Here is a 25,219-nt window from a genome sequence, read left to right as displayed (position 1 = left end):
TGTATCTTAAGTTTTTATCATACAGTGCTTATTCTGATTATTTTAAATTTTGCACTTGGCAAATACTCTAATTTAGAAAAAACAAACAAAAAACTAAAACTAACACTAAAACTAATAAAAACTAAACTAAAACTAAGCATTTTTAAAAAAACGAAAACTAATAAAAACTAGAAAATTTGCTCTAAAAACTAATTAAAACTAACTGAATTTAAAAAGAAAAATTCAAAACGAAATAAAAACTAAAACTAATAAAAAATCCAAAACTATAATAACCTTGGTCTCCTCGGACATTTTAAGGACACATGTACACCATGCTGTGATATGCCAAGTTTTTAACTAACAGCTCTTTGGGAATCACCTCGTTGCTGGAGAACTATTGATCATGACCAATGACAGCAAAGTCTGGCTGCTGGGAAGTGTTGGAGTCAGTATGAGCTGGTTTAGTTACAAGCAGGTATTAAATGTCCAAGAAACATAATAAATATTTAACAGAATAATTAATGAAAAATAATAATTACAGAACTGTCCTGACCAGCCTCTCAACTGCTCCAAACAAAATAAAAAATCAACCTAACCCCAGAAACCAGGTGGTAACGTGTCAGAAACTCTGCAGATTGTCTGAATCAAGAAGCTTAAATGAGCTGAAACAAGGAGACGGAGCAGCTTTCACTTTTCCTTTGGGGAATTTTTCCTTCATGTTCTGAGGTGACGAGACAATCACGGATAATTTCATCCAGCAGCAGACGTCTCCAAACAAAGCTATGATCTCTGTGACGTCCAGGAGGATAATCAACTGCTCAACGTGGCCCCTGATGGCCGCCGCCGAGGCCAGCTCTATTGTTACGAGGAGCAACTATCTGTGTGAAACACGCCTGGCGCCGAGCTGAACAACATTTATAAAGGCCACAGAGAGCTGGACTCCATGGAGAGGAGTGTTTATGTATGAGAGTGATACTGAGAGGCTGGAGCGCATCCATTCAGTAGTGGAGTGTATGACGCTCTGCCGCACTTTGAGGATGAATCCAATGAGTTTTCAGCAGAAAACAGAATCAGTGCAGAGGCATCAAATGAGCTCCTGTTCTGCAGGATGGAGGAACGCCAGGCTGTTGGAAGCAAACGAAAGGAGGAAAAGATGCTGAGGAAAGGGGGGTGAGATCAGGAGAGATCTTGTGTCTTGTTGTAATTTAACAACCATTAAAACCATTCACCTAAACAGGATAAACACTGACGACATTAAATAAACAACAAAAACACAGGAAACTGCCCTCTTACACTGACACATCCAACATCATTCATTACAACTTTCCTCATCTCCAGCTCAGTTTTCAGGATGATATTCATTAAGGACTCCATGTTTTCATAAATTACTTCTCTCATTAATTTAAAATGCGTACTTCAGACTCTTCATCCCCCGAAAACATATAAAATGTAAACAAAAACAGAATCTCATCAACCAGTATTTTATTCCCGCAAGAACATAAACAGCATATAAGAAACTGAGACATTTTACCGTTTCATGGAAAATATTAGTTCATTTTGAATCTAATGGCAGCAGCATTCTCTAAAAAGTTGGAACAACTGGATGAGAATTTGACAACTAATGAAGTTATTTGGGAACACATCAGTTCCCACTACGGGGTCTGGTTTGGGAATATCTGTTCCAAGCTGTCCTCCTATTTTGGTACCCTTCTTTTGGGGTCCCACATACACATGGATAACCTCGCACACACACTGTTTTCACTGAACCAAATGGTATAAGGCCTCTTGTATGTGTGTGTGGGGGGTTTATTATTATATATGTGTGAATTTTCAGTAGTTTATATGCAAGATGATGCTCATGTGTGTATTTGAGTTTTTATGTGTATGTGCAAATGATTATAGTAGCATGATTTCAGAGGTGTGTGTGTGAGTTAGAACTGCATTCTGTCCCATCCAGCAAGTCATACCTTCCCATGTGACTGCAATAAGAACAAAGCAGGAACATCTCCATATTTAAATATACAGGGGAGTTTTTTTTTTATTTTTAAACCATATTATTCTGTCAGTAATCCTAAATACACTTTACACTAACGCTCTGCCTTTCTTGATGTTTCATACCAAGATTATTTCATGTAATCTCCTGTATTTGTTATTCTTCTACCAGGCTGTCTTAAGGCCTCTGAGGTTTGTTGGGTGAAATAGTGTCATCAGTCCATAAAATCTAGACGCTGCACCTCTAGCTGCTATGTTACTCTGACAGACTTCCCTGTTTAATAGTTTGAGGTGTTATTGAACATTTCTGTTGGGTAGAACTAACTCTTAACTTCAGATATTTCAAATATTTGAATTTATTTATTTTTAGAATTTTTCTGTTTAATTGCTTATTTTCCCAAAACTAAACAAAATTCTCATCCTCAGTGATGATAACACTCCATCTCTGATCCATGATTTCCAGAACTGGTTTTGTTGAGTTGGTTGTTTTTTTTTTTTTTTTTCAACAAGTGTCTTTCACTCTGAAAGAATCTGAGCCACTGATTGGACTCCAGGATGATTGTGACTGGGTAACACTCTTCTGTGGTAAAAAAAAACAAATAAACACTTTCTCTTCATGTGAAAATCAGCTTCTAATGGTAAAAACACATCACTCCCCAAAAGTTAAAGTAATGATCATAAAATAGGCTAGGATTTAAACCCATAACATAAACAAACTCATCAGATATTCATCTGAAAGTCACCTCAATGTTCAAACATCTTTAAATCCTGTCATCATACAAAATGCTCCTTCATCTTCAAACACAGCTTATCTTCAAAAACATTCAAGTCTTAGTTCAAAGTCTGACTGAAAGAGATGAAGAAAAACTACAAAGAGACTAAATGAACAGAAGACAAGCCCACTCACATCCAGAACCAAGCAGCATTCAACCGGAAAGAGACGGAAAACAACCAGAAAATCAACACAGAAATACAAAACTATAGACACCAACCAGGAGACAACTCTGTCACCATGGCAACGTGAACGGATAATATCACACTGTATCCATCAGACTGAGATTATCAGACTGGTTTATCTTTAAATGGACCATTAGAACTCAGCAGGACTGATACTGAGTCGTCAGTTGTATGACTAACGTCCATCATGGTTGTGAAAAGCGTGTTTCCGTAGAGAAACGATGAGCTGTGAACGGTTGCAACTCAGTGTGCAGCTCCCTCACTGAAAAGCAGCCATGTTCTTGACTTTTTGCTCTAGTTTCTGTGTAAATTTCTACCTCTGTAAATATTTGCAGCAGTCAGTCAGGCTCAAATATCAGTCCATGTACCTGCAGGAAGTTCAAGTTTTCCTTTAGAATGAAAACTTAAATAACAGCAAAAACTACTTGTTTCTTCTCTTTTGGTTTCCCAAACCAATTTGAAACATCCAATGATGAAATGTAACCCAATTTCTAATTCCAGATGGTTTATGTTTGGAAAATTGGTTTTCTCTCAACTGAAGCTTTGACTGGGACTGGAGTCCCCTGTTTGTAATCTTTGTTTGAGTAAACCTATAGTTAACTAACACAAAGTAGTCCTCGTCATTCAAGTAGGATTCCTGTCCAGTTTTCCATTTGCTCTGTTGTGGTCAACTGTTTTCAAAGCACCTCTGACATCTAGAAGAACAAAAGCCGAAGTTTTGGCACCATCTCTGTTTGGATGGATAGATGGACAATGTCAACTTTAATTAGAACATTTTTACTTCTGTGGTTCAGTCCTAATCCTGCCAACGTTTGCAAAAGTCTTGTTTTCCAATCACACCAGAGAAAATGAATGGATGTCTTTTATAATCTATTGAAGAATTTTGCACCTCTGTGCATGTCCATGAATGTATCCATATTTTGTAAATAAATATATATATATATATATATATATATATATATATATATATATATGCGACTCTGGAGCCGCAAGGGGCTCTCTAGACCTTCCACAATGCCTCTAAATACGTGGCTAATATATTTTTTTATCTTTCCTGTCATTGGGTTGGAAACCAGGGACTTTTTTTTTTTATTTTATATAATTTTCCACAAATATCTACATCCCTTAGAAGAAAGTCTGTCTGTTCTCTTTAAAACCTAAAAATGAAAATTAAAATGTGGTTATACAAAAATGACAAATATCCTATGGTGGCTCTTCATTAGAAATATATATTAAGTTTCCTTTTTGAAAAGTCTCGTAACATTTGCGTCTCTAAAGTAGTTTTATTTAGCTGGCTGAGGGAAAAATGGCTCTTTGGATTGGAAAGGCTGCAGACCCCTGCACTAAACACATAAACAGGTTTAGCAGCAGTTTTCTCTTTAAACAGCAACAATTAAAATATTTCTTCATATACATTTATAAAATCAAATATTTATGAGAAAGAAGAATGAAATGTTCAGGATTTACTAACTAACAGGTAAAAAGTCACCATGATGAATTTAAAGCTGTGAAGCTGCATCCTTCTAAACACAGAAGGAACAATATGTGATGAATATCAGCCATTTGTCGTACAGGAAGCTGTGAGGACCCAAGAGCAGAAAAGAAGCCTTGAAATCACAAAAAGGGTTTACTGACATAAAGAGTAATATGCTGGCATCGGAGCAGGTTGGCAGGCAGGCAAAAAACAGCGGCATCACCAGAGACAGCGAGCTGGCAGAAGAACTTCTGAAAAGAGTGGAGCAAAAGTTAATTCACACAGGTCACGTAAAAAAAAAAAAAACAACCAGAAAGCTGCATAACCAAATTTTACCACGCGAGTGCAAGCGACAATCCGGCAGAGGTGTGTGATCAGACCAGAGCATATATGCTGTTGGAGTAATTAGGAGATCATCCTCAGCTGTTAGAGGGACCCATTGCCGGAGACGGACACTCTACCTGCAAAGAAGCCCCCCCCCCCCCCCCCCCCCCCCACACACACACACACACACACACACACACACACCCACATAACTACTGCCAGTATAAGCAGAGTCATGACACCATCAGGTGAACAGACAGAAAGCAGGATTAGAATCTCACAGCTTCTAGATGGTGAGGAGAGAGAAATATTCACAATATGCACAATAACTTCCATCCATGCACCTTCAGTGCTTCATCATCCAGATTTCCGGCCTATGATATCCCTAACCTTTCATTCTTAGCTTGACTGTTTAGCTTAACACCTCTGCACCTGCACCCTCCACTACTGGGAGTTAAGGAACATCTCGTTTCCGAGTGTGGCGTCAGGTGTGTAGATGTAACTATAAACATGTGTGGTATCCACAGAAAGTCCAGAATATCAGCGAACAGCTCAGCAAAACCATTTCTATGACTAACAAACACAGTTAAGACAACAATAATTAAAAGACCAGGTACACAAAGTCTGAAAAATATGTAAACACAAGTTATTGCCCCACCCAACATATGAACATGAACAAACGGCTCCTCTACTGAAAGCTCACATTTCACAGATTCCACAGCTGGAAGTTTCATCTCGCTACGACCAAGATTCACCGAACCAGAGGCAGAAGAAGACCCGATTTATGCTTTAAGTTTGTAAAATTGCATTTATTAAAAAATAATAATAATAATAATAATAATAAATAAATAGAAAGTTTCTCATTGTTGGTTGTTCTTCTTTCTTAAGTTCCAGACAGAAAACATCTCTTAATTTACTTTAATTTACTAATAAACTCGCTCTCTCCTGATTACATCAGATGCACTGCTGCAGCAGGGAAGGGAGACAGAGACACCATGTTTCTGTGATCAAAGCCAGTGGCCAGCAAAAAAAAAAGAAAAAAAAAAAAAACTAATGCGCCGCTTCACAGAAGAAGCAGCTCAGGACAAAAAAAGAAAAAAAAACTGAATTACTTTCTATATGATAAATATTAAGAGGATGGGTCTGTGGTGGTGATTTGAGTCTTGAAAATTTCAAAGATTAGCAGTGAAATTGATTCAGTTTTTTAAATCTTTTGTGTTTGTGCTTTGATCTTTTATGTTAGCATTTTATTTAAACAAACTGTAGTGATATTTAACATTTTTACTGGATTCCACCAGATTCAACTGTTGTCCTATTGCGGGCAGATGCAGGAAATTCTTAGCAGCAGCAGAATTCACAACAAAGATAACATGCCATGATGCGTTCAGGGTCCTTGCTGTAGTTTTGCTACTAATGACAGCTGTTCGGAGCTCAAGCCTGGACCCAGTAGGATTCCTGTGTTAGTTAGTAAAATAAGGAATCGAACACGGTCAGTTTGTGGGGTGAATCAATCTAATCTGTTAACTATACCTTGTATAACTCAGAATACAACAGAGACCAGTGTAAACTTCATTAAGCTGCTGTACTTAATGTTAGATCTCTGTCCAACAAGTCACTGTTAGTTAATGACTTCATCATTTCTCACAGTTTAGATTTTCTTTTTCTGACAGAAACATGGTTAACAGAAGACACAAGTGCTACAGTTCTTAATGAAACTAATTCTGATGTTATGTCGCAATTTAAAATGGTTGATTTAAAAATCCTACAAGAAACAGTTTGGCATTTGAAATCAACAACATGCACTCTGGACATGGTACCATCCGACTTTTTAAAAACAGTTTTTACCTCAGTAGAAAGTAATCTCCTACTGATAGTTAACAGCTCACTGGCATCAGGCATTTTTCCCAAGTCACTAAAGATAGCTGCTATTAAGCCACTCCTAAAGAAAAGGACTCTGATAAATTTCAGTCCGGCTTCCGACCTCATCACAGCACTGAAACAGCTCTGGTCAAAGTGGTAAATGACATTAGGTTGAATACTGATTCTGGTCAAGTATCAGTCCTGGTTCTGTTGGATCTCAGTGCTGCGTTTGATACTGTAGATCACAGAATCCTGTTGCACGGGCTGGAATACTGGGTTGGACTTTCTGGAGCAGTCCTTAACTGGTTCAGGTCCTATTTAGAAGGCCGGAGTTATTTTGTTACGATCGGCAGCTATGAATCTGAGCGAGTGGCCATGACTTGTGGAGTCCCTCAGGGGTCAGTCCTTGGACCTCTTCTGTTCAACTTGTATATGCTCCCTTTGGGTCAAATATTACAGAACTATAGCATTAATTATCAAAGTTATGCAGATGATACACAACTTTATGTGTCTCTGTCACCAGATGACTGCAGTCCAATAGACTTACTGTGTCAGTGTCTGGAGCAAATAAACACCTGGATGAAGGAGAATTTTCTGCAATTAAATGAAGAAAAAACTGAGATTATTCTGTTTGGTAGTAAAGAGAAGAGGGTCAGCACTGGCAAACACCTGGAAACTCGGGCTCTTAAAATCACTGACCAAGTTCATAACCTTGGAGTGTTGATAGACTCAGACCTGACTTTTAGCAGCCACATCAAAGCTGTCACTAAGACAGCTTTTTACCAGCTCAGAAACATCAACAGAATTTAAAGTTTAGTCTCCCCGAAAGACCAAGAGAAGCTAATCCATGCCTTCATCTCCAGTAGGCTGAATTACTGTAATAGTCTTTTAACAGGACTTCCTACAAAGAGCGTTAAACATCTGCAGCTCATTCAAAACGCTGCTGCTAGAGTTTTAACCAGGACTAAGAGATCTGAACACATCACACCAGTTTTGAAATCTTGACACTGGCTTCCAGTCAGTCACATAATAGATTTTAAAACCCTTCTGATTGTTTACAAATCTCAGAATGGTTTAGGCCCAGAATACATCTGTGATATGTTCAGAGAATATAAACCTAGCAGAGCTCTTAGATCCAAAGACTCTGGTCAACTCGTCCAGACCAGAGTCCAGACTAAACATGGAGAAGCAGCATTTAGCTGTTATGCTACAAACAAGTGGAACAAACTGCCAGTGGAGATTAAACTTTCACCAAATGTAGACATTTTTAAATCCAGGTTAAAAACATTTCTTTTCTCATGTGCCTATGCATTAAATCTGCACGTTAACTTTTTTTTTAACTTATCATGCTTTTAATCATTTTAATGTAATTTATTATTTTATTGTGATTATGTGTATGCCTTTTACTATTTCTAAATATCTATAATGCCTTTGTTTTATGTAAAGCACTTTGAATTGTCCTGTACATGAAATGTGCTATACAAATAAACTGCCTTGCCTTGCCTTATATTGTTGTCAGTTATAACATAGGTAATATGTAAGAGTTTTTGTGTACACCATGACCATGAATGTGTAGAGGAGGGCAAATTAAACTGACTGAAAGTACCCGGAGCGTCAGACTTTTCCCTCCTGGTGTAGCAGTAATTTGTCTGAAGCTGGTTTTCTCTGTGTGGGGGTTAAAGTGGTTAAATCATCCTGACTCAGGCCACTCTGCAGACCCTCTGAAGAGCTATTTAAAGCCCTCCAAAGCAAAATAACGTCCTCTTCGAGCCACCCAAATGGCCCAAATTAAAATGTTCACTGTAACTGGAAATGTGCCATTCAATTAAAATAGGTCATTGGAAATTTAATCTGCTGCAAGGTCATTATTTAAAGCTTGGAGTGGCTATGGACCCTTCACCCTTCCTTTCTTTGTGAATTCTCCTCGCCTTCTTCTGATCTTCCTTTATCTCCTCCTCCTTTTCATCTTCTTCTTCTTCAGGCTGTAGCAGCAAGGTGAGGATCGGGTCGCTGTAGGACAAATGAATTACCAGCATCAGATTAAACAGAGCGGCGCTCCTGATGAATTATGTAAGCAGCAGGAGTCCTGATTTAATGACACACCATGGAAAAGGCTGCTAATGTGAGGACGAATGCTGCTGGAGGTGTGTGTGTGTAGGTGTGTGTGTGTGTTAGCATCTCCTCAGTGTGAATCACTGTGACTTATTTAACACACCTCACAAAGCTCCCACTGCAGCGTCTCAGGTGGGAAACTTCAGGTATTTTTAGTGTTTCTGCAGCAGAGGCCACAATGTGGAGTCAGACCAGAAGACTAGTCCAGAGGAGGTCACAATATTGAGCCAGACCAGAATACTGGTGTGGTGTTTAGTAGCGCACCCTCTCTTGTTACTTTCTGTGTAACAGAACACAACTGGTCCAAGGAAGACCAAGATGTCCAGGGGAGACTGATCCAATAAAGCCACAATGTGGAGTTGGTCTCATTGTCCACATTGTAGCCTTCTCTGGACTCTCTGGACTCATCTTCTGGTCCCAATTCACATTGTGGTCTCAGACCAAGATGCAGATCCACTTAAGACCACATGTGAATCAGACCAGGAGACTGGTTTAGTGGTCTGATTTAATACAGAGCCCGATTTCAGCGTTTCTTTAATCTGAAGTGTCTTTACTGTCATTTCATTTCTATTTGTAGCTGCCTTTTGTCTCTTAGTCCACATGGACACGAGTATTGCTTTGATTCATGTGACATCACATCCTGTTCTGTGTAATTGGGAGTGAAGGTCAACCAGCTGACTGTAGACTAAAATGTGTGTGTTGAACATTTGTGTGGTTTTTGGTTGTTGTAATCGTTCAGATCATGAAACGTGTGGTGGTTACTTAAGGGTTTCTCATGAAGTAATAAAAATCCAAGAGCCATCCAAGGATTTAATGAAATGTCATGGAGAAGGGTTTCTTGTGGACCTTTGGTTGAGACTGAAAAGAGCTGAGTTAAATAATGTCAGAACTTGCATTGATCACTAGGTTAAAGGTTTGAAAATCAATTTAAGTTGGTTAGGGTCCTTCTCTGTTAGCTGATGACAGTTGGGGCTACAATAAAAGCTCATTGGGAGATAAAATCTTGTTTTACTCGTCTAGATTGAGAGTGCCAAGCATAAGGCTGACATTTACACATTTTAGCTTTGTTCACCAGGATGTCCCAGCAATCTTTCTAAAGTAGTCTGGGCTCCTACAAAGATTCTTGGCCATTACAGAGTGAAACAGCTGGGTCATGGTTTGTTCACACCAAACATACGTAGCGGCAATGCTGTAATAAAACCCCAAAATGCATACTTACCAGAGCAGAAATAATGCAGGATTTGTGATCAGGATATTTAAATCCTTTTTTTTTTTTTTTTTTCAATTTAAGAAACATTAACAACAATAGTACATAAACAATGGACAATATACAAATATACATAATGAAAATTAAGAACGGTATAAAGGAGACAAAGAAGGGAAGAAGTAAATAATCAAGAATAAAATAAATAAAAAGAAACAAGTAAATACAGATATGCCAGGGGTCACAAGTAAAAGAAAGAATTAATTTGAATTAAAAATATTATTAATGTGGGAGCACAACCTTATAGTTTTAATAGCTTTCATATTTTTAGAAGAGGACACTTAATTAAAGTACAATTCAAGTTCTTTCATAAAAACACAAAAGAGAGGTTTAATTTTGGAAAATTTACATTTGTGGATGTAGAATTTTTCAAGAATTATAATAAGATTAATCAAATAATATTCTTTGTCAAATGAATAGTCAATCTTGAAAAAACCAAAGAGCACATCGTGCCAGGAGAGTTTAAAGTCAGAGAGGATATTATTTAAAATAAAACCACAGATATCCTGCCACAGTTTGCGGATATAAATACAATTCGGATATTTAAATCCTAACTGCTTTCACCCATCCACACACACACACAAGTTCTAGACTTGCAAGATTTTCCATGTTGTCATCTGCTTGGCCTTGTAGAAGCTGGTCTGAAGCAGCAGATAGTTCAAGATATCAAGACCTGAGCTTTTGGTATATTTCCAATTCAAATATAAAATCTTGCTGGGATAACATTTAAGGGTCTATGACATCACAGAGTCTTTTTGTAGCTCATCTCATCATCATGAAAGTTGGTGTTGATTTCTGTAGCAGTGTTCTCCATAACATTTAGTTCAATTCATCTTTATTCACTCCTCCCTGAGCTGCCACCTTATCGTGGTGGAGGAGTTTGTGCGTCCTGATGATCCTAGCGGCTATGTTATCAGGGGCTTCATGCCTCTGGTAGGGTCACCCATGGCAAACAGGTGTCTAGGGGAGGGACCAGAAGAAGTGCGGCTCAAATCACACCTATGATAATGACAAAGCAAGGACCAGGGTTTCCCTTGCCCGGACATGGGTCACTGGGGCCCCCCTCTGGAGCCAGGCCTGGAGGTAGGGCACAGAAGCAAGCGCATGGTGGCCGGGCCTTTGCCCATGGGGCCCGGTTGGGCTCAGCCCAAAAGGGTGACATGGGCCTCCCCTCCCGTGGGCTCACCACCTGCAGGAGAGGCCATAGGGGTCGGGTGCAGTGTGAGCTGGGCGGCTGCCAGGGGCGGGGACCTTGGCGGTCTGATCCTCAGCTGCAAAAGCTAGCTCCAGGGATGTGGAATGTCACCTCTCTGGCGGGGAAGGAGCCTGAGCTGGTGTGCGAGGTTGAGCACACCAGCTGAACCACTGTCCACTGTGGAAGAGGGGCTGGACCCTCTTCCATTCTGGAGTTGCTCCTGGTGAGCAGGTGTAGGCATGCTCATTGTCCCCCGACTTGGTGCCTGTATGTTGGGGTTTACCCTGGTGGACGACAGGGTAGCCTCCCTCCACCTTCAGGTGGGGGGATGGGTCCTGAATGTTGTTTACGCTTATGCACCAGGCATCAATTCAGAGTACCCACCATTTTTAGAGTCCTTGGAAGGGGTGTTGGAGAGCACTCCTTCCGGGGACTCCCTCGTTCTGCTAGGGGACTTCAGTGCTCACGTGGGCAATGACAGTGAGACTTGGAAGGGCGTGATTGGGAGGAATGCCCCTCCTGATCTGAATCCGAGTGGTGTTTTGTTGCTGGACTTCTGTGCTCGTCATGGACTGTCCATAACTAACACCTCGTTCAGGCATAAGAGTACCCACATGTGCACTTGGCACTAGGACACTCTAGGTCGCAGTTCGATGATCAATTTTGTAGTCGTATCGTCGGACTTGCAGCCGCATGTTCTGGACACTCGGGTGAAGAGAGGGGCGGAGCTGTCAACTGATCACCACCTGGTGGTGAGTTGGCTCAGTTGGTGCGGGAGGATGCCGGTGAGGCCTGGCAGACCCAAGCATGTTGTGAGGGTCTGCTGGGAACGTCTGGCGGAGTCCACTGTCAGAAAGAGCTTCAACCATGTCCTGGGTGAGGTGGGGGACATTGAGTCCGAGTGGGCTGTGTTCCATGCCTCTATTGTTGAGGCGACCAGCCACAGCTGTGTCCGTAAGGTTGTTGGTGCCTGTCGTGGCGGTAACCCCCAAACTCGTTGGTGGACAGCAGCAGTAAGGGATGCCATCAAGCTGAAGAATGAGTCCTATCTCCTAGAGTTGAGGGGATCCGGTTTGGTGGCCTCAGGGTTGGGTCTCTGCTCTTTGCAGATGATGTGGTTCTGTTGGCTTCATCGGGCCGTGATCTTCAGCTCTCACTGGAGCGATTCGCAGTGTGAAGCGGCTGGGATGAGATTCAGCACCTCTAAATCCGAGACCATGGTCCTCAGCCGGAAAAGAGTGGAGTGCTCTCTCCGGGTCTGCAATAGGGTCCTGCCCCAAGTGGCGGAGTTCACATATCTCCAGGTCTTATTCACGAGTGAGGAAAGGATGGAGCGGGAGATCTACAGGCGGATCGGTGCCGTGTCTGCAGTGATGCGGATGCTGCATCGGTCTGTTGTGACGAAGAAGGAGCTGAGACCGTTTTACCGGTCGATCTACGATTCCCACCCTCACCTATGATCACGAGCTGTGGGTAGTGACTGAAAGAACAGGATCGCGAATACAAGCGGCCAAAATAAGTTTTCTCCGCAGGGTGGCCGGGCTCTCCCTTAGAGATAGGGTGAGAAGCTCGGTGATCCGGGAGGGGCTCAGAGTAGCGTTGCTGCGCCTCCGCATCGAGAGGAGCCAGATGAGGTGGCTCGGGCATCTGGTTAGGATGCCTCCTGAACACCTCCCTGGTGAGGTGTTTCGGGCACGTCCCACCGGAAAGAGGCCCAGGGAAGACCCAGGACATGCTGGACGGGCTACATCTCTTGGCTGATCTGGGAACGCCTCGGGATCCCTTCGGATGAGCTGGTGAATGTGGCCGGGGAGAGGGAAGTCTGGGTTTCCCTGCTTAGGCAGCTGCCCCCGCGACCCGACTCCGGATAAGCGCAAGATAATGGATGGATGGCACCTTTATTCATACTGAACCAATTCACAACAAAGTCTTCTCAAGACACTTGTACAGACAGTCCAATTCAATCCAATTCATTATAATCCAATAAAAACAAATCATTTTATGATTTACATTAGTCCAATTTATAACTGTGTTCATAACAATAAACTAATAAAAAAAAAAATAAGGCCTAACTAAGAAACCCAACAAATGCCATAAAACTTATCTTTAATTCAATCCTCCATCCTGAGCTGCATGAGGAGACAGTGGAGAGGAAAAGCTCCATCAGAACCAGAACCACAAGGCGACAGTACAGCATGTTTCAGTCGTTCTGTTCCTGAGTATAGTCAGGTTTTCTGTAAAACATCCTGTTAGTGTGGCAGGGTTAAGACAATTAAAGGTTTCATGTAAACCGAAGGGTGACAACGTCAACTTGGGGTGGGGGTGGGGGTGGGGGGTTAAACCCCCAGTAAACCTAAGACTTAAAAGCTGGTTCAAAGAAATACACCTTGACAGACTGATTCCATTACAAATATTTTTTTAACAAAAATTGTTTTAAGAGAACATAGTAGAAAGCATATAAAACCTGACAATTCAGCAATATAAACCTATGAACCCTTTTGTGATTCTTTTGTGTCTTTGTGATTTCTTGAGTTTCTTTAATTTATTTTTTTTTCTTTTGTCTCTTTTTTATCTCTTTGTCGTTATGTTTTTATGTAGCTGCTTTGTGTGTGATGTTGACTACATGTTTAACATACACATCAATTAAGCAGGTCACAGGAATAATAATAATAATAATAATAACACATATTATATAAAATGCACATTTTACTGAGAAATCTCAACAGAAAAGACAAAAAAAAAATGATGTGATTTGCCTCATTGGCCCATTTAAACACAAATATCCTCATTTAATCAACAAATGAGCTCTTGGCTGTGAGGATGACCATAATGATAGAAAATGTGATAGATGAAGATTAAGTGGAGGAAGAAGAGGTGGAGAATTGGTGGAGGGGAGGAGGGAGAGTGGGAGTGAGGAGGAAGAGGAGGATGAATAGTTGAAGTCAGTCTCCTGTCAGACGTCTGTTGTTACTGCTGCCGGATGCTGAACCATTGTTTTACTAATACAGTGATAATAACATTGTACACACACACAATGACACAAATAGAGTACATGGGTGAACACACTTGCACACACACACACACGCACACACACACTCCTCTGTGCGTGCACACACTCAAACACGCAGTGAGTCAGTAACTGTAGCTTGTTGCTTTCTGCTTCATTTCCTCATCCGACAGCATGTGAGAAAATAACAGGCTGTTGATGAATGTATGCATGCACGATTGTGTGTGTGTGCATGCATTTGTGTGTGTGCATGTGTGTGTGAGCACGCTGCAGGTTCTAATGAAATCTGTGATTGCAGCTCCTGCACTGAGCAGGGTCATTGTAATTAAGTGTGATTAGGGCACACGGGTTGGGTTTGACACACAGGACGTATCAATTTGCTGTTTTATCTGCCAGCACACGCGCACACACACCCACACACACATGCACGTTACTCACACTAGTGTATGTGTATGTTTGACATGAACAATAAATATTTAATAAAAAAACATTATCTTTAAGTTTATTTACATATTTTTGACCCCGGCACTGTGTAAAATTTAAATTAAAACAGAATGCTGTGATTTGCAAATCTCATGAACTCACATTTTTTCCCAGTAGAACATAAACAGCATGTCACATGTTGAAAGTGAGACATGTTTCCATTTCATGGAAAATATAAATTCCTTTTTAATCTGATGGCAGCAACACAACTCTAAAAAGTTGGAACATCGGCAACAGGAAGCTGGAAAAGTAATGATGCTAATCAAAACCAGCTGGAAGGCAATCTGACAACTAATTAGGTTAATTGGCAACATGACTGGAGCATTTCAGAGCAGCAGAGTCTCTCAGATGTAAAGATGGACAGAGGTTTACCAATCTGACTGAGTCTAAACATTTGGGGAAAAAATTGAGAAAAACTTCCTCAGTGTAAAATTGTGAAGACGTCACCATCACCTACAGTTTGTTCAGGTAAAACTCAAACATTAGAAAATCGTGCAAAACTTGGTGTATCTCAGTGGTTCAGCTTAAAAAGATAAACTAATACATTATACCGACATACAAAGTGAGATTTTTAAACATCATTGTTGTGACTGATGGAAAAGCTTAGCTTACTTTGTTTTCAGACCATGATCTAACTGAAGATCAAGAATAAACAAATAATGAATGACAGAATCTGCTCCGTCACTCATTTGACTAAATTATCAGCTCAGACTGAGCAGAGGTTTTCTGAATTCAGAGTCTTTGTGTCTAATTAAGCCCAAGGAGGGGGTGGAATGCATATGATGGACAGGACATGACCAGGATGATCATCCTCATATTCATCATTTTGATAATCATCATCCTCCATATCCTTCTCCCTGCTCTGTTTAATTAGAAATAACCCAGACTCTCACATGTCTTGGATCTCTTCAGGATCAGATCTTTAATTCTTCTGTTTTTAATAAAGATGATTAAACCATCATCACAGCAGTATGATTAGTTTTCACCTGTTGGTCCTTTAATTAATACTCTAGTAGCAACAGTGATGATGTGTGAGTTTTCTTTTAGACTGGTGTGACTGGGCTGAAGCCTGATCTGACGACATGGTTTGACTCAGCAATTTTGGACTCTGGAGACACAAAATTGGCCCAAATTGCATGTCAACATGTAAACAGAAGAACCGGTTTTGTTTCATGCCCACAATGACCCTACCCGTCCCACTTCCAAGCTAAAGGTCCTGCAGTCGTGGTCGGAGACAAACAGATTCATTTCAAACGTCAGCGGTGAGAAGAAAGTCACCACCAGATCTTCTTCTCAGCGTCTCAGAAACATCTGAAAAACAAACAGCTGTGCTCATCCCATCTCTCTGTCCTCATCCCTCTGTCCCGTCACCTTCCTCTCTCGTGTTAAAGCTCCATCATCATCTCTTTCAGGTCACGTTTGACCACCCCCCTCCCTCCAGTCCCCCGTCTGTCTCAGATGAATTCAGGCCTGTTCGTCATCACTCTGTAGCTCAGGCTGTGTTTTATTGAAGCTGTCGAGGTGCTGACCTTTCTGTGTGCATGGGAAGAAAGAGGGATGCCAGCAGGTGTGACAGATCTGCTTATGAGTCTCATCAATCATGGGACGAAGTTCAGGACTCAGTCCAAACTTCTGCCTTCGGTTCAGACTCTTGCCCTTCAGTGTACCTCAGAGACATCATGAACCCCAAATTGTGTTACAACAACTGAACATCCTGCTGTGTTTTTAATGAGATGACTCACAGTTCTGCTCGTCCTCACCAGGGCAAAGGCGAGGTCTGGTTCCTCAGGTCCAAAATAGAACTACAGCGCTGTGACAGACATCTGGGTCTGAAGTGATAAGCGTGACTGTAACAGAGTATCCTGACCTCTTCAACTCCATTGTGTTCTTCAGAGGTTCTTCTGGCAGGCTGAGGGAGAGCTGTGACAGCAGGTCCTCATATCTGCAGCTGAGGGAAGATTTCACTCTTAGATGAACTTCTGACTGTTTCATTTATTGAAAGCACAAAGGAAAATACATGCCCAACTTTTCATTACCGTGAAAACTGTCGTTACCATGGTGATCTGCGGTAGAGGTTGAATTAGTCGAATATCCAACCCGTTTCACCGTGGTCGCATTTATACTTAGAAACTTGAGAATGTTTTGTTCATTTGGTGCTTCACATAAAACATGACTTAGGTATGAACTTAATAATTGACCGTCGTCATGGTTACACATGAACAACGTTTTAGTATTTCTTGTTGAATGAACAAGAATATCTGTTCATACAAATGAACAAACACCATTTTTAAGAACTTGAACTTTTCCAGATCATCCTATTTCCTTCTTTTCTCAGGAGTGCAGACAAAGACGAAGATGGACAGGACATAGTCTGGGGACAACGTTGTCTGTTACCTAGGGGAAGACAAAATTAGCCTCAATTACATGTCGGTTAACAGACTAACGTGAAGTGTCTGGTCCTGGGGCACAGTAACGTTAAACCACTGCAATTTGCTGCATTTTAGTAACGCATTGCTTTAAGTTTTAATAGATAAATATATTCAAAATTAGAGCAGCCCACCATAAATTGACTTGGAAAGCATATGAAACAAAATTTTCTATAAACTTACCACCGACAAAGTGCTCGCTACACAGTTGAGAGCTTTTTGACAGTTTGCAGTTATCTCATTTGATGGCAGCAACACACTGAGCCGTCGTTCATGGTCAGCAGGCAGTCACAACACAGATGTACCATTAGTTTTTCTGATGCAAAAAACTAGCTGTAGACCTGAGCCCTGTAGCGGTTCGCCTGCTTTGGTTATCTTTCTACCACCCACGAATGTCGCCGATGTTCAAGTCACGTGATCAGTGATGAAAGCTAAGAATGGTTCATAGGCCAGAAATCTGGATGATGAAGCACTGAAGGTGCATGGATAGAAGTTCTTGTGCATATTATGAATATTTCTCTCTCCTCACCATCTAAAAGCTGTGAGATTGTAATCCTGCTTTCTGTCTGTTCACCTGATGCTGATATTCATCACATATTGTTCCTTCTGTGTTTAGAAAGAAGCAGCTTCACAGCTTTAAATTCATCCTGCTGACTTTTTACCGTTTTGTTAGTAAATCCTGAACATTTCATCCTTCTTTGTCACAAATATTTGATTTTATTACATTAATATAAAAGATAAAAGAAATATTTAAATTGTTACTGTGTAAAGAGAAAACTTTTTGTTTGTAAATCAGATATGAATAAAATGTTTATCTGTGTAAAAATCTGAATTAGACTTTGAATACATGATCTGAAACAGTAATATGTTGTAATATGTTATATAATATAAGTCAGGATAATGATGATCTTGCACGTCACTGAATTTTCATTTACAAGCTCCATACTTCCGCAGGTACACCATGTTCCTGAAAAACATGATGATCTCGTTCACTAAAAATTCAGAAAATGCTTCATTCAAAAAAAAACAAAAAAAAAAACAAAGGAAAATGCTTCATTAAAATACTGATAAAATAAATCAATGAAATTTTGAAAAAAAAAAAAAATCTCCGAAGCATATTTACAATTAAAAAAAGGTATAAAGTCATTTAAAAATACTTTTCTAAAAATAAATAAATAAAAATGAAAAATATGTTAATCGTTTGACAAATGCTAAGTAATTTATATCAAATATGAAAAAAACTCCACAAAAGGCTTCATTAGTAACCAATAAAATGTTGGCCATTTAAACATTATGAACAAAAGTTTATATCAGATTTGTTTAAATAAAGCATAAATCTAATCAACATTTCAGAAAAAAAATTCAATAAGAAACGAAGAAATAAACCATAAAATACTAAAATAATAAATTTTCTCTGTTTCAAAAATATTCTAATGATACCCAAACATGTTAAATCATATTAAGATCAAACACTTATAAAAAAAAATCATTAAGAAAGACTTCTCATTATTTATACTGTGACAACATCTTATTGACTTGAATATAAAGGAAAGACATATTTTGATGTTGGTCCTCAGTTTGTTGTGTGGATTAGGTCTTCACGAGTGATGCTGTGGTAGAAGAAAACCCCTTCAGACTGGTTTTCAGCGGGACCAAGATCCAGACCAGCATGTTGACACAAACTACAGGAAAACATTAAAAGTTCAGACAAGCTGCTGATTTATGTGTTAGAGTAAAAGATTGAGTTTGCCTTAAATTGATTTTTTTTTCTCCAATTTCCTCCCAGTTTCCTGCTAATTTATTTTTTTTTATCTGAAAAATAAAAAATAATCAGTCCTGTGTAATAACCAAAGGTTGACTATAATTTCTGAACCTTCTGGAATTAGTGTTGAACTTTTAATCCACTCATACTGTGAGTTTGAGTCCACTCAGATCAAAGGGTAATTGAACGAATATCTTTGGGGGGATTTGCAATTTTTAGTTTCTTTGAGATTTTCCTGAAGGTTGGAATTTAATTTGTGCTGGCCCGTAATGGAAGAGCCTAATGAACAAAGTTCAAACAGTCCCTGACCTCACACTGGTCGCCTGTAATTACTGCAACCACATTTACTCCCAGACTCATTTTCTCCCACATTCAGACTGACATTCAACAAACTCAGATGTCCCCTATGATGTAAGTCATTAGGTGCCTTTCTATTAACCCTAGAAACCTAAATATCACAATAAAAAACTGATAACAGAAACACCTAAATTTCAAAAAACCTCTCAATATCTCTAAAAAGTTTTTATGCTCTCTTGAGGTGGTTTTTCAGACATGTCGATAGAGAAGAAAATTGCAAAAGTGTAATGGAAACTCTTTATCCACAGTTACACATACATGTGACATAGGGGGTCACGTGACCAGTTAATTTCAAGTAAAGATGGCACAGTATGTGTAGACGCAGGAGGAGATGGAAATCTTTTTACAAATAATTAAAAAGAACAACAACAACATGTAGAGTTTTACAAAGAATTTGAAATCTCCTCAAAGTGAAGCCTCGCAAGATGAGATTTTATGAGAATAACAGCTAATGTGCTAAACACCATGGAAACTCCTCCAAATCACAATTGCACTTTGTCAGAATTTTTGAAATATCACTTTTATTTTGAACTGTAATGGAAATGCAGCTACTCAGCCTAAAAACCATTAAATTAGTTACCAAGCAACGTAACAACGCAGTGACATTCAGACTTTACTCAAAATGAAAGATTCAGGTATTTGATCAAACTCAGTCTATCTGAACTTTACTTTTAGTGGGTGGTCTGTAGGTTGACTACAGATGTACCTGAATGACTTCTTCAGTTGTAGCTGCTGTGGTTAGGGTTAAACTGAAGTAACAAAGTTATTTCTCTTCATTGTTAAGCAGTTGGTGTTTTTTTTCCTTCAACAATGTCACAGTCATCATTCCTAATCTGAATCCTCTAATAAGTAGTTTGATTTTACTCTGACACAGTTTTCCTCAACATCTTTCTTCTTAAATGCCACATTCACTCACATTTCCACAGGAATGTTTCCTCTTCGCAACCATCCAACTGATCCTGGAATGTTCCATTTCTGCTTTCTCCCCCCAGATCCCTCAGATCAGCTATGCATCCACTGCCCCGGAGCTGAGCGACGACCGGCGGTACGACTTCTTCTCCCGGGTCGTTCCTCCAGACAGCTTCCAGGCACAGGCAATGGTGGACATTGTCAAGGCCATGGGCTGGAATTATGTCTCCACGGTGGCCTCGGAGGGCAGCTATGGGGAGAAGGGGGTGGATGCCTTCACACAGCTCTCCAGGGAAGCAGGTAAGAGGGCTGACGAGGTTCAGATCAGGTGGTTCTGCTTCTCTTTTGTGGCTTTAAAGAAACTTCTGCTCCTTAAACTTCTTACACTGATTCATCTATGTCAGAGTCGGAAGAAGGCAGGAACCATGCAGTCTGCAGGTGAACGTCCTGCAGGTGGCGCTGTTTTTCTGGCACTTTCAGATTGTGAAATGAGACAATCTTCAACTTCTCTTTGGTTATATGATGATAAACTGAAGCTCTTTATAGTTTTGTGTTTTCATGACTTCAAAGACTACACACACACACACACACACACACACACACAAAAAACATATATATATATATATATCTTCACAAGAAAAAGAGTAAAACAACCAACAGTTTAACAATCCCCACTGTGACCAGTAGCTTTCAAGTGCCAGCTGCTGGTATCCCTGCACCTGTTGCTATGACGACACTGTACAGTTGCTTGCTGTCCAACAGCTAAATCTGACTAATTCTCCGGAGACATCAAAGGACATCTGCATGTTTAAATAACATTGTGTTTTTAGAGTATAAATCCTGACACATTTTTCAGTAAATAAATATTCTGTTCACATTTAACACAAACCCAAAAACAGAGTTAAATTCAGAGGGAAGTCTTTGATGTCGGAGAAGAAACGGTGAAGATTGTCATTACTCATAAAAGCCTTCAGTTTAGGACTCATTCATCTTCTGAAAAGATGAAATCCTTTGATTTTGATCCAGAAACCTGCTGCCTCGCTGAATATTTGCTGTCTGACCTTAAAACAGAAAATGGAAAAACTGTACTGGTCCACATTCCTGACTGGTTTCACTTTTCTATTGCTTTCAGAGTTCTTTACTCTTAATTGAGGGATGATTCATCAACAGTCTCACCTGTGACAGCGTTGTTTATAACAACATACACCTAAAATGAGGTTGCCGCCATTATATGATTTCACAGTGAACCACTGCATTAAATAATTAATTAATCATAAATGTCCTTCAGTTCTGTCACTTTCCATTGAGGATTATGTCTGAAACATCAGCGGCTCAACTCACACGTGGAAAGAAAACAAAGTTAAACAGCATCCTTGTGGTACAGCTTTAGTTGCTTTGCTTTCTTTTCATATCAGCTGCAGAAAAGCAGTGTTAGAGTGAGAAAGAGTTCATATGAGTTATTAACAAACACATTAATTTATCACTACAAGATTTTGTTATAGACAAAATGAGGATGTATAGCTCATCAGCCTGCAAAGCACATCATGAAGTGTTGCAGTGAAAGGACAAAATATATTGAAGAAAGTTCACCACCTACAGGGGTAAACACCTGTTTCCCAAAGTAAATGTAAACGTTTAGTCATTGTTAAATGACAGTGATGATTACCTGATATAACATTAAAATGAAATGTTATGTCATTTGCTGTTTTATTGACCGAGGGTGGGCTTACAGTGCAACGTGGCGAGTTCCCTTTACATTACACAGATGGAAAAACTAAAAACTTACTGGCATTTTATTTATTTATTTCTTGTCATGTGTGCAGTAGTCTGCAGAAAGAAACTGTATTTAGTTTCAGATATGTTCGTGTTTCTTTATTTTCATTCTTTAATTATTTCTGTTTCAAACATCAACTGTTTTGGTCCAGCTGGTGGAGGTTCTGCAGCCTTTCCCATCCTTTTCTCTGAGAGAAATCCAGAGTTAATATGCAGCATTCTGGTCATTGGTAGAGCAAATTATCCAATGACCAGAAGGTTGGCAGTTCAAAACCCCCTCCCCCAGTCAAAACCACTTCTGTCCTCCAGTACCAGCATTGCTGGTGTATGAATGTGCCACAGTTTTGGCGAGGCCACCACCAATAATTGGGATTAGCCTGAGCCCTCGGATTGGTCTGCTGCTGTAGAGACACATGTAACTTACCATTGTATGACTATAAAGCACTTAAGGGTACCTTGAAATGCTCTATATAAATCTAATTCATCATTAAGGACAGCTGGAAGTCAAAGGTAATGAGATGTCCTTTTTTTTGTTTTAGTTTCAGAAAAGTTCAAAACCATTTTTATGATGTAGTTTACAGAGAGATGCCTACGAAACCCAGGTAGAGGACCTGTAGCCTTTTCCATCTGTTCTTTCTGACAGAAATCCAGAGATAATATGTAAGATTTATTTACTGTTTACAGAGCAAAGTGGATTTAGTTTTTATTTTTATTTATTTTATTTTTTTTTTTTCCAGCTTGTCCAGCATTGCAGCAAACAGAATGATGGTCTGGCTGCTGTGTTGTGCTGAACAAATTTGCTCTGCCAAGAGGAGCTTTATGGGTATAAGGCTCCTTTTATCTCATCTTTTCATTTCTTTATTTGTTTAAATATAGATATATTTTTATCTTATTTATTTGGTATTGTGGAATGTCTGTAATCTTGCTGGACCTGACTGGAGGGGACAGAAAAAAAACAGGACAGTAATGAAGAGAATAAAAAAGGAAAGTGGAAAAAAGAAAGTGGAGACAAAGATACAGTAGATAGACCTAACACCAGTCAACCAGTTGCTACACCCAGGGTGCGAACCACAGGGGAGCTGGGGGAGCTATAGCTCCCCTTAATGAAACATGAGCTCCCCTAGAAACAGGATTTATGAAATGTTGGGGGAGCTATATAATACTGACAATAAAATGTATGCTGATTGCTCACAAATTCACTGTAGCCTAAAGTATGACTATGGATGCTATAATTATTGTGACCACTGAAGCTTGGCGGCGCTCCAAGTTAAACTTCCTGTAGATCTACGTTAAATACAAAATAAAAGAAGTAAATGCGTAAAAGGTAAGGTAAGACCTGCTTTAACTATTTACAATATGGGAAACTATCATTGCTCATTATATTGTGTATGGCAAGCATCGCTGTGTACGTGTGTGATATGTGGGGAATATTAACTATGTAAGTTGATCTTCGCAAAAAGAGTGGTAAATTTTTTTTTTTTGCAAGGGACATTTGCACCTGTTATGTATTATTGTTGCATAAGAGTTGTTAACCATTATGTATTGGTACGCTTATGTTCTGTGGGGCAAGCTGTAATATCAGCTGGCATCATGTTCTTACTTGCCGAAAAAAGATAGGAAATGCAAAAAAGCAGCTCCCCCTAAGCCCACGGTATGGTTCGCACTCTGGCTACACCTGTACAGAAACACAGCAGAGAATTCCTTACAGCTGTTACAGGTAAACCAAGCCAACAGTTATTCGGAGCTCTTAAAAATAAATAACCAAGACAACAACAGCAAGATGTATCACAACAACAACCAAAGTACCAAAGACAGACACATAAAAAAAAAAAATCTAAACAAAAATAGCTTGTGTAAAAACCCACTGGACAGCTCAGTGCACTACATGGCACGCCCCCCAAAAGTTGTTTGTGTTGTATTCTTGTGTTTTGATGTTTTCGTATAATTAAAGCTGAGAGGCGAGCTGCCTCAGGGTGCAGCCAAGGACGCCACTTAGATGGCCCCTCCACTCCACCCAGCACGACATGCACGCCTCTCAAGACCCTACATATGTGTGAGAGAGAGCGGGGAAGGAGAGGGGTCCGGGATGTAATCCCTCCATCCCTCCCAAAGATAAGCCGCTGGCAGCAGTAGGCACCCCTGTTTCCTGGGAGGACCCCAGGGCAGGACAGGAGCAGCCGTCTCCCACAACCAGGACACACATGACTGCAGCCAATGAGCTGCCACCAACCCCAGAATGCACCCACCACATGCCTAGGGGGGGAAGGAGAGGAGGATAGCGGGAGAGCCCAGAGCTATGACCCACCACCCCAGGCCCACCCAGGTCTCCCCCACAGGTGCATGTGATCCTTCCCCACATACACACCTATCTCGCTCATCCAGACCCATTTACACACGCAGGCATACACACGCGCACGCACACACACACACACACACATACATACACATGCACACACAAACCTCTCAGTCACACCCTTAACCCTACTCCCCCGTCTCCCCCTACGATCCCCCAAGCCCCACTCAGCTTCCCTTCATATCCCTACTCCCCTCCTGCCTCCAGGCCATTCCCTGAGTCCCCGGGGCGGCAACCAGACACCACCGTGTGCACCAGCCCACCCCGTGGCAGCACACAGGCCCAGAACCCCCAGCACTAACCAACCCCTCCAACCCCATTAGAGGAGGGTACTCCAGAGCCCAGAACCCCACCCAGCCCACCCCAGAACAGTCTGGCCCCCCGGACTAAAGAGGATGCGGATGACATTAGACTTTTTGTTTACTTGACTTTATTGTTATATTCTGGACTGGTGACCTGTCCAGGGTCGACCTGCCTCTCACATGCTAAATGCTGGGTTAGGCTCCAGCTTACCCGTGACCCTTCATTGGACAGAGCGGTCTAGATAATGTATGGATGGATTGTGGCATCAAAATATAGAAACAAATGCAACTTAAAGACCGACAAGAAGAGTTAATATATATAGTTTGAGGATTGATGAGTGATGGAGGAATTTTGTCGTTTCAGTTTTTCTCTTTCATCCATCTTTTCATTCCCACCTCAGCAGCTGTTAAAATCGCGGATTTGGATCAGAACTCACGTTTAATTCTCAGCTCTCCTGGTTCCTTCATGTGATGTGGAGGCTGCTTCTTATATCCATAAGCTGGTTATCTGATGAAGACCGTTGTGCTGAAGGTGTAACTCATAAACCATCAGTCAATCAGACTTTATTGATACTTTTTTGACTTTACCAACCATAAAATATTAAGTGGTGAAAATGGCAAAAGATAATAATGATGGATTAATTACCAGATATGACAGAAATAACCTCAATGTGAATTTGCCAAAAAATA

General features: G+C 40.4%; 1 protein-coding gene across 2 annotated transcripts in view; it reads left to right on the top strand.

The window, feature by feature from the left end:
- Window positions 1–25,219, top strand: part of LOC121636449 (metabotropic glutamate receptor 7-like) — a 232,700-nt gene that overhangs the window by 59,737 nt on the left and 147,744 nt on the right. For both annotated transcript variants that reach the window (XM_041979968.1, XM_041979967.1), the window contains exon 2: window positions 20,185–20,401. In XM_041979968.1, coding sequence (XP_041835902.1) covers window positions 20,185–20,401 — 217 coding nt within the window. The remainder of the gene's footprint in view (window positions 1–20,184; window positions 20,402–25,219) is intronic.

The sequence above is a fragment of the Melanotaenia boesemani genome, chromosome 3 (genome assembly GCF_017639745.1).
Source record: "Melanotaenia boesemani isolate fMelBoe1 chromosome 3, fMelBoe1.pri, whole genome shotgun sequence".
NCBI classification, from domain to species: domain Eukaryota; kingdom Metazoa; phylum Chordata; class Actinopteri; order Atheriniformes; family Melanotaeniidae; genus Melanotaenia; species Melanotaenia boesemani.
The sequence above is the reverse complement of the archived record's forward strand: the minus strand, read 5'-3'. Positions and strand labels throughout refer to the sequence as shown.